The sequence below is a fragment of the Peromyscus leucopus genome, chromosome 15, assembly GCF_004664715.2.
Source record: "Peromyscus leucopus breed LL Stock chromosome 15, UCI_PerLeu_2.1, whole genome shotgun sequence".
NCBI lineage: Eukaryota > Metazoa > Chordata > Mammalia > Rodentia > Cricetidae > Peromyscus > Peromyscus leucopus.
The window spans coordinates 78,437,933-78,456,374 of record NC_051076.1 but is presented as its reverse complement, the minus strand read 5'-3'; the positions used below and the strand labels follow the sequence as shown (position 1 = coordinate 78,456,374).

Sequence of the window (18,442 nt, the reverse complement as noted above, 5' to 3'; positions counted from 1 at the left end):
TCAGTGTACCACTGGAGAGGTACTGGGGAGATTTTGTCACTGCTACTTCCTCTGATGTCATACCACCCTTTCACTTCTCACTCTAACCTCAGGCCTTCAAAAAGCCTGGGGAAATGACTGCCCAGCCCCACACATATCTCAGTATCACTATGCTGAGTGCAAAATCTACTCCTTTCCTCCCAAATGTAATTAAAATGTTTCCCCTCCCTAATATCTATCATTCTGTCATTTTTATGTTTTTGTATTTCTACATTCTTTGGGGATTTATCATCATTTTGAACCTGCTCTGGCCCCTTCTAGGCACACACAGCAGAATACTCTTAACATGAAACTAGTGTGAATTAAAATGTGTTGTACATACATATAAAGCTGGCCATGTGTTTGTCAGCCCTTGGAATGGTGTGTGAAGGAAGTGTATATCCTAGACAGCTCCAAAACTCCTGGAAGCAGAGGGTAAAGTGCCCTGTTTTTTGGCAGAGAGGAAGGACAGACATCTTAAGGAAAGGGAGGCAGCAGACATTGGGTGCATGAGGTAGCATGGACTTGGCTAGACAACAATTTTGTCCCATTCTGGCAAAGAATCTGCCTGAAGAAGTTTGAAGACAGCATATCAACCATGTTGTCGCAGGTGTACTGTTTACTGTACTTAGATATCCAGTGAGAGAGAACAGAGAGACATGAAAATGTGCACCATGGTAGGGAAAGCAGCAGGTGTGAGTTTAAAGTTGACTATGAGGCAAAGAAAAAGAAAGCACCTGTAATGTGAACACGCCATTAATGAAAAATTACAGATTCTTTTGTGAGGATGACAGAAAAGGGGACAAGGCAAGACTGTACATGTTCAGAGAACCAGACCAGAACAGCACAAATGTGTTGGGAACTCTTTCACTTAGAGTGTTCGAACAGAGAGTCCACAGGGTATCCTCAAATAGGAAGTATTTTCACATGTTCAGCCAGGCAGGTGCCAAGAAACCACTGCAGCTTAGCCTAAAGAGTCAGGATACGTCTCCAGCTGGCAGCAGAAACTGGCTTTGACCATGTCATATTGGCTTTGTGGGCATGTGAGGTGGAAGAATGAGACTTGTACTAAGGTTCAATGAAGTACCTGAAGCCAGGCTATGTGGTCATAGTCACTATGTGGAACTATAGAGATTTAGTTTTCAAGGCAGAGTCTTGCTTTGGTCCCATGACTTTGTGCTATGTTTCACCTCCACCCCCTTCTGGAATAGGAATATTTACCCTGCATAAACATCTATTTAACTTTGTCTTTTGGTTTCAAGTTTGTTTTACAGAGCTTCAAAGTTAGTGGAGTGAGTGTTAAAGCTTTAGAATAGTGTTAGAGATACCAAGATGTTGCAAAGTCTTAGAGGCTGGCTACTGAACTTTTATGAGACAAACATAAGATCTTACAGACCAGTGATAGAATGCAATTTTCTAAATTAATATTTATGTAGCAAAGTAAACTTGTTTCTTTTTTATTATTTAGGGGGAATTATTTTGGAAAATAAAGTTATTTGCTTTCATACAATATTTTCTGATCATAGTTTCCCCTCCCTTGTCTACTCCCAGATCTTTCTTGCCTCTCCACCAAAAAGAAAAAAAGACTTTCTTTTTGTCTTTCTGAAGAAAACAGAGAGAAAAATAAAAAAACAAACAAGGATGAGCAAAATGAACAAACTAGCAAACAAAAAACAGAAAGAGCACAAGAAATGCAGACACACAACACACACACACACACACACACACACACACTCAAACCAAAACACAAAATCAAAAGTCATAACATACAAGCAAAAGGCTAGTACGGTGTAAAAGGAAAAAAATCCCAAATTCTGTTGAGTTCATTTTACACTAGCATCTGTCATTGAGAATGGAACCCGCCCTTAAGTATGATTTGTATACCCAGTGAGATTCCCTTGGAGAAACTAATTTTTCCTTTGTAAGAAGGTATTAATTGGGCATAGTGTCTTGATTGAGGGTGAGAGCTCATGCCTATTTCCCCATCATAGTACTGGGACCCCATCTGGTTTAGACCTGTGCAGATCCTATGCATGCTGTCACACAGTCTCTGTGAGTTCATATGTGTACCAGTTCTATTGTGTCTGGAAGGCTTTGTTTATTTGTTAGCACTTAGACCCTCTGGCTCTGTGATGATTTGAATGAAAATGGAACCCAGAGGCCCATAGACACTATTAGGAGGTGTAGCCTTGTTGGACGAAGTGTGTCATTGGTGGTGATCCTTGAGGTCTCAGAAGCTCAAGCCAGGCCCAGTGTCACTCTCTCTTACTGCTGTCTGATGATCCAGATGTAGAACTCTCAGGTGTTTCTCCAGCACAATGACTGACTGCATGCTGCCATGTTCTCCGTCATGATGATGATTGACTAAACCTCTCAACTGTAAGAGTTACAGTGGTTATGGTGTCTCTTCACAGCAATAGAACCCTAAGACAGGCTTTTACAATCTTTCTGCCTTCTCTTCAGCATAGTTCCTTGAGACCTGAGAAAAGGGATTTGGCACAGTCATCCCATGTAGAACTGAGTCCTCCAGTGTCTCTCACACTACACATTGTCCAGTTGTGGTTATCTGTATCAGTTTGTATCTACTACAGGGCAATCTCTGAGGATGACTGAGTAAGATATTGAACTATGGGAATAGCAGCAGAAATTCCCTAGGAATCATTTAGATATCTTCTACATCCATGGCCTACCTTGTCTTAGGTTATTAAGTACCAGGGCAATGTTGGAGATGAGTACCATCTCATCAAGTGGGCCTTAACTCTGCTAGAGAGTGGTTGGTTACTCCTACAACATTCATGCCACTATTGCACCCGTGTATTATGCATATACATCACCATTGGAGATTGTAGGTTTTGTAGTTGGGTTGGTGTTTACGTTTCTCCTGTGGTAGCTGGCAGAGTACCTTTGAGTATCAGCTCAACTTCTTTGTTTTCAATGAGATATATAGGTATTGCCTTCAACAATGGTGCCTTATTCTCAGTTTATGAAGAGCAAACAAAAGCCCTGGCAAGAGCCTGAGTTGTTTAGGTTTATTATGGGGCTCTTTGATCAATTCTCTTAGATGTAACCCATTCATCACTTGATGGTAAGAGACAGATAATTGGAGCATTGTCTCCCTTGTTATTTAATGATTCCATTCAGATTTCTTTCATAAGTGTATATATTTTAAGAAGATTCTACTGTAGTAGATTTCCCTATGGTCCTTCAAATTGCCCTTAGTGTTTGCAGTCATCCCCATATTGTCTCCCTTAAACCCCTCCTAAACTTGTGATGGTTAATTATGATTGTCAACTGGACTAGGTTAGGAAATGCCAAGGACATCAGTGAGGCACATTTCTGGGTGTGCCTGTGAGAGAATTTCCAGATTGGAATAACTGAGAGGTGAAGATTCATTCTGAATGTGATAAATACCATCTCATGAACTGAGGTCTTTGACTAAATGGAAGAGACAAGAGTAAAACCAATGGAGTGCTGGCATTCTCCTCCCTCTGCTTCTAGATCTATGAATATGTTAGCAAGTAGCCTTGTCCTCCATTCCCACTGCCATTTTTCCTGCTTTATTATCTCAAACCCCAAGCTCTCTTTCATTCAATTGCTTCTGGTTGAGTGTTCAGCTGCAGAGATAATAGTAACTAACACCATAAGAATATCTTCCTTGCATTTATTAGTAGTATTAACCATGAATTACTTTGTAGTGTTTGGGATTGGATACAGGGGCCACATATAAGCTAGACAAATATTTTACCACTTAAGATGCATTTTTTTCTATTTTTCTAACTAATCTATTTTTCTAACTAGTCTTGATCTATAACAGCAGCTGACCCATACTTTTCTTTATCAATCGGTATGAAAGTATAGAAAGTGTTTCCTGAAGAGGTGGCATGAAAACTACAAAAGCCTTACTTACTACATAAACACACAGTCAAGTGTCATTGGCTGAAATTTCTCAGAAAATATTTTTTTTGGCTGTGTTTTACCAACACTTCTAGTTCTTTACTGTGACAAGAAAGCAATAAACTCCCGACACGCATTTCCACTCCGATTGTTTACTTAGTGTAGAGATATGAGAGCCATGGTAGAAAAGACACTTGGGGACCATGAAATGCAGCCTCCAGTGCTAAAGAGGAGAAACTCAAGGCCCATAAAATGTAAGTAACTTGTTTAAGGTCATAGAGTCAATGACAGAGCCTCCCAGGCCAGCAGTTTCTATTCTGTGATGTGGCTGTCAGCCTGTGAGGATCCTGGTAGCAGGCTCAACCAAGTGCACACAGTCAGTCACTGTACTCTTCTACATCACATAAAGACAATAAATGATACTGATTGATGGGGAAGGAATATTTTATTTATTCAACAGCTACTCAGTAAGTCTCTCACATATCCAAATGCAATTCTATGCATTTGGGGATAAAAAATGAGATAATACAGGCCTCCTTTCCCTGGACATCATCATCTATTAATCTGGGTAGAAAAACATCAATAAATTAATGGCAAGAAAATGTCTGCAATGATATCTACATTGACTATAAACTTAGGATAAAGCAGTAAGAATAATAGGATAGTCTTTTCAGTTGCATAAAATTTAAGATGATGACTAAATAGCAAAAGAGATCCAAGCACAGCAACAGCAATGGAACTTGTAAGAAGAGTGAACTTACTGTGCTGTTTAAAATGTGGACCAATCTTAGGAAGGACAGAGCAGTGGGGCCAAGTGGATGGGAAGTGGGAGGATGAGCCAGCAGAGTCTCCATCAGAGTTCTGCAGGCCAGACAAAAAGAGTCAGGGGTTTATTTCCAAGGCAGGGGGACTGATCTGAAGCCCAGTATCATAATGTTATTTTGAAAACAGCACTTTGGCTGTAAGGCTGGTAGTAGGGTACAAAATGGTACAAGAAAGGAAGTTAGTGTACAGCACTAGACCAGTGTGGGGCGATGGGAGGGCTGTGAGGCAGTTTGCATTGATGGAAATAGAACGCTTTCAGTCTGAGCATATGTTGATATACTCAATTGGGAATGGATATGATGAAAAGTTCTAGATTTTCAACTTTTCTTTAGCAAATGAGGGTGCTGTTTACTCACATGAGATGGGTAGCTATGTGAAAAAATTTAGATGGCTAAAAGAAGTCACAAGGGAACCTACACTTATCTCTAAAATGGTCAACAAAGCTTCTAGAAATATAAAGCAACCATGTTTGTAAGTAAACAAAAGTTTAGGTGGCTTGTATGCCATCAGGCTAAGAAGAGTTAAACTCCAAAGCTGAACTCTCCCAGAGAAACTAAGTGGGCTTGCGAGACTCTTCACTGGTTGCTAATGGAGTTCATAGTCCCTTCGTTCACTGGGTAATGGGAAGAAGATACTGAATAACAAGTAACGGGAGCATCTTGGTTATCCAACTCAAGGCACAGCATGTATCCCATTAAATATCACCAAGACAGAGCAGCTCAGAGATCATAATTCAGGCTGAGGATGTAGCTCCATTAATAGAATGGTTCTCTGGCAAGAACAAAACCCTATACTCAGTGACCAGCACCAGCTAAATCCATGGGCGGATTTCACGCCTGCAATGCCAGCATGTGGGAGGGAAAGCAGAAAGGTCAGAAGTTCAGTCATCCTCAAGAACATGGCACTTTCAAGGCCAGGCTGGGATACATGAGACAATGTTTCCAAATAACAAGAAACCCCACAAGCCATGTTATAAGCTTGTAAGTACGTGACACAAGTAACTATTATCAGGTTTCATGATTCCAAATTTTATGTTCATTTCCTGTTACTATCTCTGTATTTTATAATTGGAAAATTGGATATTTTTCCTTGCAGGCATATTTGAGATACAGTAAGTGAACACATTCTATATTTGAGTAGTAAGAAAAATGCAGACATATCTTACAGAACATCTGAGTTTGGGTGCTTGTGGAATAACCACTGATCATTTAAATAATTAGTGATCAAAAGAGCAACTTAATTATGGTTAGGTCCATTTCTGTTAAACTTTCACAGGGTATTTATTTCCCATTAGCTATGCATCATCTATATCTTTGGCTTAGAGTAGGTAGACATTTTTTTTTTAACGAATTCACCCACTTCTCTTCTGACTTTCTGCCTCAAGCAAAACAGTGAGTCTATTATTAGAGAAATATTATGGGAAGAGGTTTTCATACACAGTGGAACACACTGACTAGATTCATGGCTACTCTGCTTATTCTTAAATTAGATTAAATTGTGTGTGTGTGTGTGTGTGTGTGTGTGTGTGTGTGTGTGTGTGTCAGTGTCCATGTAGAGAACTTGTGAGAGTCTGTATACACTACCTTATATGGGTGCCTGGGATCCAAATCAGGATGCTAAGCACGTCAGCCACTGCCTTGGCTTGCTGAGCCATCTCACTAGTCCAAGTCCCCATGCTTGAAAACTTGTGACAAAATCTTGTAAACTTCTTCTATTCAAGTCTCTAAAATAGACATGTGAATGATCACACTGAGTTAAAATATCACAAGCAAATATGAAGGCTTCTATACACAAGTGAGCTTGTGGATCTATTTGGGTATAGTAAAAATGAATTACACATGTATAATATCATTTTCTGGTATATATGATATAGCATATACTAGTTTGTGTATAAGTAGTACACAGTCAGCCCTGAGCATTCCTGTTTATGAAACATCAGTCATTAAAATTGTTGGCTGTTCCAGATCCTTATATATAATGACATAGTGTTTTCATACAATCTGTGTATAACCTGTCATCTATTTGAAATCCATAATTACAATACTGTGTTTTAGAAGATAAAAACAATTTTATTTGTGTGGATTCATATGAGTAAATGTGTGAGTGAGGGGGATGTATGTGTATGGGTGTGAAAAGGTGCATTTATGTTGGAGGCCAGGAAACAACTGTGGGTGTTGCTCCTCAAGTGCAATCTACCACATGCTTTGAGACAAGTTCCCAATTCTCACTCCTGGCCTGGAAATCAGTAAGTAAAGTAGGCTGGATGGTCAGTTAGCCTCAAGGATCAACCTTTTTCCATCTCCCCCAGACTTTTTTATGTGCACAATGGAGATTGAACTCAGGTTCTCATGAATGTGTGGCAAGTATTTTACTGTCTGAGCCATCTAGGGATGCATTTTCTCCAAGTATTTGCAATCTGCATTGAGTTGAATTAGAAGATACAGAAACCCTATAAATACAGATTATAATAAAAATTTGCATGTATTATTACTACATTTAGTTATGCTACAGATCATAGATACGCTGTTTAAATAATGTATTACATAGTGTGTGTGTGTGTTTGTGTACTTAGCTGCATGTTCACTAAAGTATAAAAGATGAAGTGTAAAGGGCAATTGAGGATGTGATAATTCTCTCTCCGAGAACACATTTTGTCCCTTTAAATTCCACTGGAATGTGACCATGTTAAGCAATTCGCTACAAGCCCAAACTCCTGCAAGCCTGTAGGAATAAGTGAAGAGGATTGCGTGTACCTCTAGCTCTTGGAAGGTAGACAGAGGCTGAGTGCAGGTGACAATGTCCTAGAGAGAACAAGCAATCCTCACAGCCAGCTTGTTTGCACGATGGATTTGCTTTGAAAATGCTTTGTATTCAAAGAAAACCAAAGTAAACTCCAGCTCAGTCTTTCCTATGGGTATTAGATTTCAAAGTAATGGAGTCAGAATCTCTGATAACTCTGTGTATGTTAGTCAGACTTTCTTCCTGCTGGCAAGTCCCTGAGACAATGAATCTATGAATCTGTACGGTAAAGAGGTTTGCTGGAGCCACAATTCTGGAGAGTTCACTTTGTGATCATTTGATCCTAGTGCTTTGTGTCAGTGATGGGAGTGAGGGGAGGAACAACCTTGCTGGGTCCAGGATCAAGAAAGACCCTGTTGGAGAAGAACAGTATCCTCCTTCTCACCTTCTGTGCACCCTGCAAGGTGTAATGACAGCAGTCTGGTGAGACAGGTCCACTGCTACTATAGTGGGAAGAAGACCATGCAAGGAACCAACCACATTCTGATGGATTCAAGTCTCTCTCCACAGGATCAAATCTATACCTGGAACCATTGTTGGGGCAAGAACCTGTGGCTAGGCAGTAATAGGTCCTAGGAGAGAGCCTATTACTTTTTGTTATTCTGCTATATGAACATAGTATTGAACCGACTCCTGATGACTTCTTGTTATTCCCATAGGCTAATGCATCTCTCAATCTCATCAGAAAATCTTCTATCTTCAGGAGATAATGATTAACATGGAGACCCACAACTAGCCAAGGTTCATAGAATAAATGCCTGAGTAATGTTTGGCCTTAAATAGAACATCTATACTGCAGCCCCTCCTCCCAAGGCTCAGTGATTCCTGTTGTAGAAGAGGAGGTGTAAAGACTGTAAGATTTAAATATAGTGAGTGAATAAAAGAAAACAGTATCCTCTGGACACAATAGGACAGCTGAACATATGCAGTCTGAGGTTATGACATCATGAACAAGACCTGTACAAGCTAAAGCCAAATGAAAGTCCCAGCATGAAGAAGAGAGGTGGACATGAAGTTCTGCCCCTGACTGAGGGGCTGTTGGCAACTAATAGCTGCTGGAGGAAGATTCAGTTTTCTTATAAGGTGTAACCCCTGATAGGTCACCCATTTTCCAGTGGAAGTTCCCACCTCCATGAATAGATGGGTAGCACAGATTGAACTTGATGGACACTAAAAAAAGGAAACAAAGTTGGATAGGTACTGAATGTGCATCTGGGGGTCCTGGGGAAGAGGAGATGGACATGAGAAAAACTCATTGTATATATTTTGCAAAGAACTAATAATAAAACAGAAATTCTCTTCCAGCTTATTCCTTGTGATAGCATCAACTTTGTTCCGGGTCTCTTGAGATGGAAGCTGTGAGGAGAGGCACTGGTTACTGGAGGCCTGAGCTATACAGGGTACAGTCTAAGGATTTCAGACTGTGTTTGTCTTTCTCCCTTCCTCCTAGCCTTATGAATTTCAAATCTTTGTGTCAATGGAATGGTTGTGAAGTTAAACTGCAGAAACTGCAAGCTGGCACAAGGCAGGTAAGCACTGGATTGAGATATCACTCCTACTCTGATCTCCCCCAAATCTCTACTCTTCTTATGCAAACCTAAACTCAAAGAACTTAATACAATAGAGTTAGGAAGACAATGCTTGGACACAAAGGAACGACAGTGACTGGACACACAAATGTCTCAGCAGCTACAAGTGCCTCTATGCTAGAGGACCTGAGTGCTATTCCCAAACACCCAGGTCCAGTGGCTCACAGAAGCCTGTGATTTAACTGATAGGTGGTCCAATACATCTAACCTCCAAGGGCATGTGTGCACATGAATGCACACACACACACACATACACACATGCACAAATGCATGCATGGACACAAGCATGCATGCACACATAAATTAATGGCATAACCTAAGTGCCACTAGAGTGTGAGTTCTTTAGGAAAGTCCCAAAGTCTTAATGGAAATGCTTCTATTTTTCATAGGAACTCAAACACTGGAAAACGACAACAAGGCAGTGAAAAGGAAGGAGGGCAGTCCCTAGAGCCAGACATCCCGAGAAGAGCTTACGGTGGCACATGAGCTCAGCTTAATCATCAGGGGACAGAGAAATGCTCAAGGAAACAGATAGTGAACCATGTGGGACAGCGTGTAGGTACCGGATGACAGGAAAAGAAAACAGAGCGGCAACGCTGATTTCATCAGCCTGACAAGCATGGCTGAGTCCAACAGGAGTTCCGGAATTGATTTCACAGTGATGCTCTCGAGTCATCAAAAAAGGGTCCCATTTTCTGTTCTGAATTCTGTTTAAGAAGGCAAGGAGGCATGTAATCCATTGGAGAAAGATTTTATTTCAAATAGTTAAAATTTCTCTGAAAATATTTTCAGTGTTTAAAGGGATAAGTGACAGTTATCTGGAAAATTCATTTAGGTGGAACGGTATCTTCCCCTAAAGATTCTAGATTAGTCAAGCAATGCAGTGTATTGAGTCAGGTGTCTCCCATTCATGATTTACTGACATTTTTGTCTCTATTGTTCCCAAGCCACTCTTAACCTACAAACGCTAAGGACCAGATACTAAACTTCGTGATAGAATGTGATACTATTTCTTGGATACTTGATACCCCCGTGGTCTTTAGGATGGGTTAATACTTGCAGAAATGAATGACTCCATATGGGCTTAGTGGCCCATACATTCCATCTCAACCCTCAAGAAGAAGAGGTATGTAGATCTCTATGAGTTCAAGGCTAGTCTGTTCTATATATATGGAGTTCCAGGCCAGCAGGAGGACATAAGACTCTAATGTGTCAAAAAATCATTTATGAAAGGAAAATGGAAAGACTGGCTGAATGTTACCATTACCCTCTCTGCTTCCTGGTCCTCCAGTGGATGAGCAGGCAATTGGCCCATACCCCTGTTGCCTCAGACCATCCTGCTTGTGCCACCATGCCTTCCCTGGCACGATGGGCTTCAAACCATGAACCAAAGGCGATTCCTCTTCTGGATGCTTTGTTAGTTGCTACATCACAACAGCAAGAGGGTAACTAATTCACACATGATAACCAAATCATTCATTCACCATTAAAAAAACAGAACTGGGGGAACATAATAGGAGTTAGCCACCTTTTCTCTGAAATGAAATGTCAGGGCTAGGGATACTTGCCTTGGTAGAGTACTTTTCAAACATGCACAGTAGCCCTGACTGTGATGGCCAGCACCACAGAAAAAACCAAGCATGGTGGCATACTCCTGTACTCATGGCACTCCAGAGGTGGAGGAAGGATGACCAAAAATTCAAAGTCATTCTCAACTACATAGTGAGTTAAAGGTAAATGAATGCTACATGAGAACTTTCCATCTTAGTAGCTGATTAATTCATGAAAAATGAAAATTTACATTTAGATTCATATTAATTGAAGTCTCTCTTCAGACAACAGAAATTCTGGGAACACAGATTAGCTTCTGCCTGTCTTGTTGGCCTCATTGCCTGGTGCTTGCTCCTTAGATGTCCTTCATTTTAGACATAACTCATAACTCTGTGTATGAAATGGGATCCTTGACACCTTCTGATGCAATCTTCCTCTCCAACAGTGTTCAACTACCACACTTTCCATATCTAGCTCAAATGCTCTGCTTCAAATGCCATCCCTCACAAAACTTCTTCATTTCCCAGATGTTGAGGGTGGGTATTATCAATATGTCATTCTGAAGATGCAGAGACAAGTACAGATTCAACAGACCTCCCTCAAGATCAAAGCCAGGATTCATGGCCTTCTTTGTGTCATATCTCTCCTCAAAGCAGAGTGAACAAGTGCACTGCAGCCACTTTCTTGTCAAATACCCCTCTCTTTGGATATCTTAGTTAGTGTTTCTATTGATCTCCTACAACACCATGACCAAAAGAAACTTGGGAAAGAAAACTTACAATTCTCTAGTGACACTCCATCATTCAGAGAAGTCAAGGCAGAAACCTGGAAGCAGGAACTGAAGTACAGGCCATGGAGGAACACTGCTTATTGGCCTGCTCCCCCTGGCTTTCTCAGGTTCAGTTTTATTTATTGTTTTTCTTATATAACCCAGGTCTATCTACCCAGAGGTAGTACCACTCATAATTGTCTTGGCCTTCCCACATCAGTCACTAAGACAATTATCATTTGAAGACATTTTTTTTTAAATTGAGGTTCCCACCTTTTCAGTGACTCTAGCTTGTGTCAGGAAAACACACAGTCAGAACTTCGGCTTGTGGGTTTCAAGGTATCATGAAAAAGAGCAGAACCTTACCTGGTGTGTTAAGCAGGCGAGATCTCCTGCAGTGATATGCCACCTCCTGTTCACAGTACTCTGATCCATCAATCAGAGCCTCCAGCTGCTCCATACTGCCCCCATAGTTTAAGGTCATGGCATAGGGCTTCTCAGGATTGGAGCCCTGTACCCGAGTCAGCTCTGTGTTGTTGTGCTGAACCATCATCCAGATCTTGTCCTCTGCACAGACAACAATGCAAAGCAAGGGAAGTTAGAATGAAAACCCTAAGAAGAGTACGTAAACAGTGGGTCGCTCAAGGTACAATGGAGTCTCCACTGGAGCGTTCTATATATGCAATGGGATTAAGGCATTCTATTGATTAAAGAAAGACCAAAGAATTATGTTCCTTGCCAGGTGGTGGTGGCACAAGTTTTTAATCCCAGCACTTGGGAGGCAGAGCCAGGTGGATCTCTGTGAGTTCAAGGCCAGCCTGGTCTACAGAGTGAGATCCAGGATAGGCACCAAAACAACACATAGAAACCCTGTCTCAAAACAAAACAACAAAAACAAAACAAAACAACAACAACAAAAAAAAACAAAAACAAAAACAAAAAAAACAAGAAAAACAACAATGAAAAAAAGAATTATGTTCCTTACAGGGCTCGATCTCCAGTTAATATGGGGGCAAATAATCTTAGGGGCTATGCTTAAGTCTTTATTCCACAGGCTTTATACTATGTATTAAATGTATGTTATTAATTAAAAATTGACCTATGCAATCTTCCTCCTGATCCCTGGGGAGACTGTTCAAAGATGTTTTAAAGCATATCAAAGTCTTAAGGTGCTCAATTTTCTCACAGAAAATAACATAGCATTTGTATATTATATATACCTACTCTATACTTTAGAACATCCCAATGTTGCTTTTGATAGCTAATAAAAGAGAAATACTATATAAACAATTGTTATACTGCATTTTGTAGGAAATTTTGACACAGACAAAATGCCTATTTAAGTTCAATACAGACACAATACCAGAGGTAATTTCTTAAAGAACCATTAAATATCAGGTTGAAAACAACAGCTATAGATAATAAGTATTTGTAAAACAACACATCATTATCAAAGATGAAACTGTGCTGTGTAAACAATGACATGAAAATTAAACCCTGAAGTTACATTTTAAAAAATGTTGGGCATGGTAATACCAGCTTGTAATTCCATTGCTGGATGAGGGGTACAAAGAAAGGAGGACCCCTTGGTCTTGTTGACCATACAGCACAGTCTACTCAGAGAACACCAAGCCAATGAGAGTTTTTCAAAGAAACAAAAAGCTGTTGGAAAAATAGCTCAGTAGTTAAGACAGTATATTGCTCTTATGCAACACCCAAGTTCAGTTCCTATAATCCACATTAGGTGTTCACAATCACCTGTGATTCCAGATTTGGAGGATCCAATGCTCTCTTCTGATTTCCACAGGCATGTGCACTCATATGCACAGATGCCACCTCCTCCAAATATAAATGCACACATTCTTTTAATCTCCAAAGAAAAATGAAGATGAACAACATCTAAGAAATCACAGCCAAGGTTGTTCCCTAGCTCCCAAATGTGTGCAAACACACATGCATATACACAAACATATATTATGACTATTCTTGATTGTCAACTTGACAACATTTGAAACTAAATAAAAATCCAAGCAGCTGAGTACATATGTGAGGAATTTTTCTTGATTAAATCATTTAAAGTAGAGAAAATCAACCCTTTAATCAAGATCTTTTGATGTGGGAAGATCAATCCTTAATCTAGGCCACACTTTCTGGTGGCAGCCTATATAAGGGACATGGAAGAAGACAGCTTTTGCTCTTTACCTGACTGGCCTCACTCTTGCTGGAAAGTCCATTCACTGGCATTAGAGACTACTTCTTCAGGATTTAGGCATTTACTGAAAAACAGCTGATAGTACAGCCTTGTGAACTAAATATTTACTGTATTCTTGGAGTTTCTATTGGTAGACAGCCATTGTTGGACTATCTGGACCACACCCTGTAAGCCATTCTAATAAATCCCATATACATATTCTGTCAGTTCTGTTCCTCTAGAGAACCCTGACAAACAAATCATTCATATGCACAAACATACAAAAATTTTCTGGAAATTTTTATACTGAATGAATGCAGAGACATGGCATCCTTCCAATAAGTATGAAAGGAAAAGATAAGGAGGAATGTAAGATAAGAGAGAGGAATATCGTTTAAAAGACAGAGATCTCTGCACTTGAAAGTCATTTTTGCTGATATGAAATGTGGGTCATTTCACTTCCCTAAAACTCAGGGATGTAACCAATTAAAACATATGACAGTGAAAGAAGGGCATCTGTGGCTACTGCACAGGCCACCAGCAGGGCTATTAGTATGCTGGAGAGGTGTCAAAGCAGCTAAGACAACCTACTTGCCATATAGAGGTCCCATGTTCAGTCCCCAGCACCCATGTCAGGTGGCTCCAAAGCAACTCTCATCCCAGTTCCAGGAGATCCAATGCCCTCTCTGGCCTCTGAGGAAACTGTGCTCACAAGTGCACATACCCATCCACACACAGACACACAGGAAGAGAATTAAAAATAAATCCTAAAGTTGCAAGTGACTGTGGGGAGTGATGTGGGATACTGCTGTGCTAACTTGGATGGAAACACTTACTGCAACTTGACATGCAGTTTAATTCCGAACATCCTCACAACTAAAGCAGGGGAGGAAACAGGAAGACTTGAAAAGTGTTTGCCATCTGAGACTCCTGCCCACATAATTGCAACATTAGTCTTCATAGATTCAAAGAGCAGAAAAGGAACTGAGCAGAGAAATCATGTGGTTTCTTCCCTCTTCCACCCTCTTAGTTTTACAAATGGGGAAACAAAGGCCCATAAAGAAAAGCAATAACCCACAGCATTTCTATTAGAGATCACTGACAGAAAAACATGCCGAAGACATCTGTTATTATTAACTATAAGCAGCAAGATTAGGACCATTGGTGTGATTTAACTAAAAATAAATAAATTAATTAATTAGTAAGAAGGGAAAGACCCAACTAATGGGACATCCTGTGTTAATTCTTCCCACCAATTCTTTCTATCATCTGGGAAAAGAAATTTCATCTCCCCACTCAGTCTCAGTATATTAGAAGACAAAAGAAATAGCTTGGTTTTAACTATTTCCTAAGGATTTTCCAACTTGGTAATAGTTTTCATATCATGCAATTAATTTATGCTCAGTGACTGTGAATGCATTTCTCTGATGATTAAGGATGTTGAGCATTTCTTTAAATGTTTTTCAGCTATTTGTGATTCTTCTTTTGAGAATTCTCTGTTTAGTGCTTTAGCCCATTTTTTAAATTGGATTGTTCAGTATTTTGATGTCTAGTTTCTTGAGTTCTTTATATACTTTAGAGACCAGCACCTCAGGAATATTCTTAGGACAAAGGCAGAAAGCAGCCACAGTCTTTGTGAAAATATTACATGAATGGTCTCTAGCCCAGTTACTAATATTGTTCTCTCAAGTGGGGCCTCCATTTTGGAATGGTAATGTGTATTCCATGCTGTTGTACGTTGGAAGTACATGGCAGAGTTTTTTTGTGTGTGGGTTTTTTTTTTTTTTCATAAGAGGTTAGCATCAAGGAATTGCCTTTAGGCTCAGAAAAAAAACTTTGGAATTTAAAAGTGTAGAGACTGAATAACTGTAAGGATTTTGGAAGTTGGATTAAGTACATTTTGTACTATGAGGTATGATCACAAACCTATGGGAGTCAGGGAGTAGAAGGTGGTTGTTTAAATGAGAATGGTTCCAATAGTTTCATTGGTTGATTAATTGGTCCCCAGTTGGTAGAACTATTTGTGAAGGGTTGAGAAATGTAGCCTTGGAAGGGATGGTGTGCCACAGGGAGAGGCCTCGAGTCTTCCAAAGTACTCCCCCCCCCCAGTGTGTTCTCCTCTTCTTGCTTATGGTTTTGAGATGTGAGACTTCAGCTATTCCTGCTGCCAGACATCTGCTCCACATTCATGGAGTCTAAACCTCTGAAACTACAAGCCAAATTAAATGCTTTCTTTTATAAATTGCCATGGTCATAGAGTTTTAGCCCAGAAATAGAAAAGCAACCAATACAAACTGTGTAACAATGACCCATGTTTCTATTTGTTATGAGTATCTTGAATATTCCAATTAAATAAGGGATTCCAGGCATTCTGCTGGAGATAGATAAAGGGGATGGATTTTTAGTGAAGTCTGGCCAGTTGATAGAGCCTTCTGTATTCTACAAGGGCTAACTAACAAAGAGGGAATTTCCATTTACAAAGTACAGGACACTAGGCTTAGATTGAGAATCTTTGGAGTAATATCTACCACATAAAGAGATGAATTTGTCATGACTATTTGTATTGGACAATTCCAAAGCTACCCTTTTGTGCATGTGTTGTATAATGGTCCCTATTAAAATCATAAGTTTTATGCATAAAGAGGCTGAAGAGATGGCTCAGTGGGTCAAGCACTTATTACTCAAGCATGAGGACCTGAGTTTGAGCCCCAAACCCATGCGATAAAATTAGATATTGTGGCATGTGCTTGTATTCCTAGAGTAGTGGAGGTGAAGAGAGTGGATTCTCTGGCTAGCTAGTCTGGACAAATCAGTGAGTTTCAGGCCAATGAATGATTTTGTGTCACAAAACAAAAGAAATAATATTTGAAATTATGCTCTGGCTTCCACACATTTCTGCACACACACGAACACACACACACACACACACACACACACACACACACACACACACACACTAAAGACATCCTAAGAAAAGAAGATATTACAGGAAGAGTGTGCTGACTAGCCATGACAGAATATTCTGAAACATCCTCTCTCAACACGTCTGTTGTAAAATCGTTCCTTTTCAATGCCCCAGAAGGTCAGTTCTCCAGAGCAGGTCACTAGACATTCTACCTGCTTCCTCTGGCTCTCATTTCAGGAGCTGTAAACTGTTTACATACAGAGCCACAATTTAATTTCCTTTCATAGTTTTCTCCAATTACATCTGATTGGTATTATTATTATCATGATTATTGTTATTAATAATAGTAATTATAGATGCTATCCACTATTCATCTGTTGCCATGGGGATCACCACTCAGAATGAAGAACAAACAAAAGGAAATTTTTTTAAAGAGAGAAAGGGACAAGAAATAACTCTGATTATTAAAGTTACATTCAGCACATATATCTTTCTCTTTGCACAGCCTCCCAGAAAAAAAAATGCATTTTTTCTATCATAGTGCTTGGAAAGAAGAGAAATCTACAGATTGTCAATACCCTGCTTAACTGAACTGACATCACTGTAGGGAGTTACTTATGTTCATTTACACAGTGTGCTAATTCACTTATTCTCCAATTGTAATAAAACAAGTCTATATTAAGGTCTCAGGGGTCACTTCTGTACAGTTATGCATGTTGACAAAGTGATTTTTTATGCCAAGCATAAAGAGAGTTTAAATAGTCCTCAAAGTACTGTCTCTATTTATTCACCATCTACCTGTGGACAGTCTTCTGTTATCTCCCAGCTTTTTAAATTAATACTTATTTTACTTTTTCTGCTTGTGCCCTGTCTCTCAATGTAACTCATAAATAGTAAAGGGTAAGTAACATTGGCTTAGCCTGGGCTTCCATGGTTTCTACAGTCACAGGAGGTAGAGGATTACATCATTAGATCTAGCTTCAAGTACTCTATCTACTACCCACCAGATTCCTGGAAGAAGTAGGTCAGCTCCCCAAGTCTCAGTCTACTAGTCTTTGAACTGGGCAGAGTCTAGTGTGCAGTTCTATGAGCCATACATAAAGACACATAAGTTGGCCCAAAGCATAGAGTCAACTCAGTCTAGAAGTTCTCCCTAACTCCTTCCACGGTTCTTGACTCCTATTCAACAATGAAGCCAGGAAGCCATTCTGCTGACGCTATTCCAGGGTCATTTGAAAGGTTAATGGAATAAAAATAGAACTCAGTAGCAAGAGAGACTACAGAATCTAAATATTCTTGAGGAAGAGCAACTACACTTTTTGTTTTCCACTTTATCATTTATATGTACGTTTGTATGTATATTTGCATACATGTGGAATCATGTATGAGCAGGGGTCCACATGCCTATGTGTGCTTATGTATGTGGAGGCCTAAGGTTGATGTTGGGAATCAACCTTGATCACTCTTTCAAATTAGTCATTAACATAAAGTTTTCTCAATCAAACCCCGAGCTTTCCATCTGGCAAGTATCTGTAGTCAATTTGCTCTGGGAAACTCTTGTTGCTCCCTTCCCAGCATGGAAGTACAGGTGAGTCACCACTCCCATCTGGCATGTACATGGGTTCTGGGGAAATGAACTCCAGTCCACAAGTTTGCATGGCAAGAATTTTAAATATGGAGCTACCTCCCCAGCCTATCAGTACACTTTTTTCCCTTTTGATTATCATTGTTACATATCTATATAAAAATATGTAAGTACAACCTGCTAAGTCCATTAGTACAGAAATACAATTTTAATGAAAAATATTGAATGAAAAAATTGAAGACATCAGAGAGGAAATTTTTCAAATACTAGAAGCAACTAAAAATGATAGTACAATCTACCAGGTCTTCTGGGACAC

At 39.8% G+C, this 18,442-nt stretch overlaps 1 protein-coding gene across 3 annotated transcripts in view; it reads right to left on the bottom strand.

Moving 5' to 3' along the window:
* The window catches only part of LOC114701108 (contactin-associated protein like 5-1-like), a 902,756-nt gene that overhangs the window by 252,651 nt on the left and 631,663 nt on the right, over positions 1-18,442 (bottom strand). For all 3 annotated transcript variants that reach the window (XR_005092928.1, XM_037211055.1, XM_028881060.2), the window contains one exon: positions 11,812-12,012. Coding sequence is in view for 2 of the 3 variants with exons in the window: in XM_037211055.1 (XP_037066950.1) it covers positions 11,812-12,012 (201 nt within the window). In the remaining variant the exon portion in view is untranslated. The remainder of the gene's footprint in view (positions 1-11,811; positions 12,013-18,442) is intronic.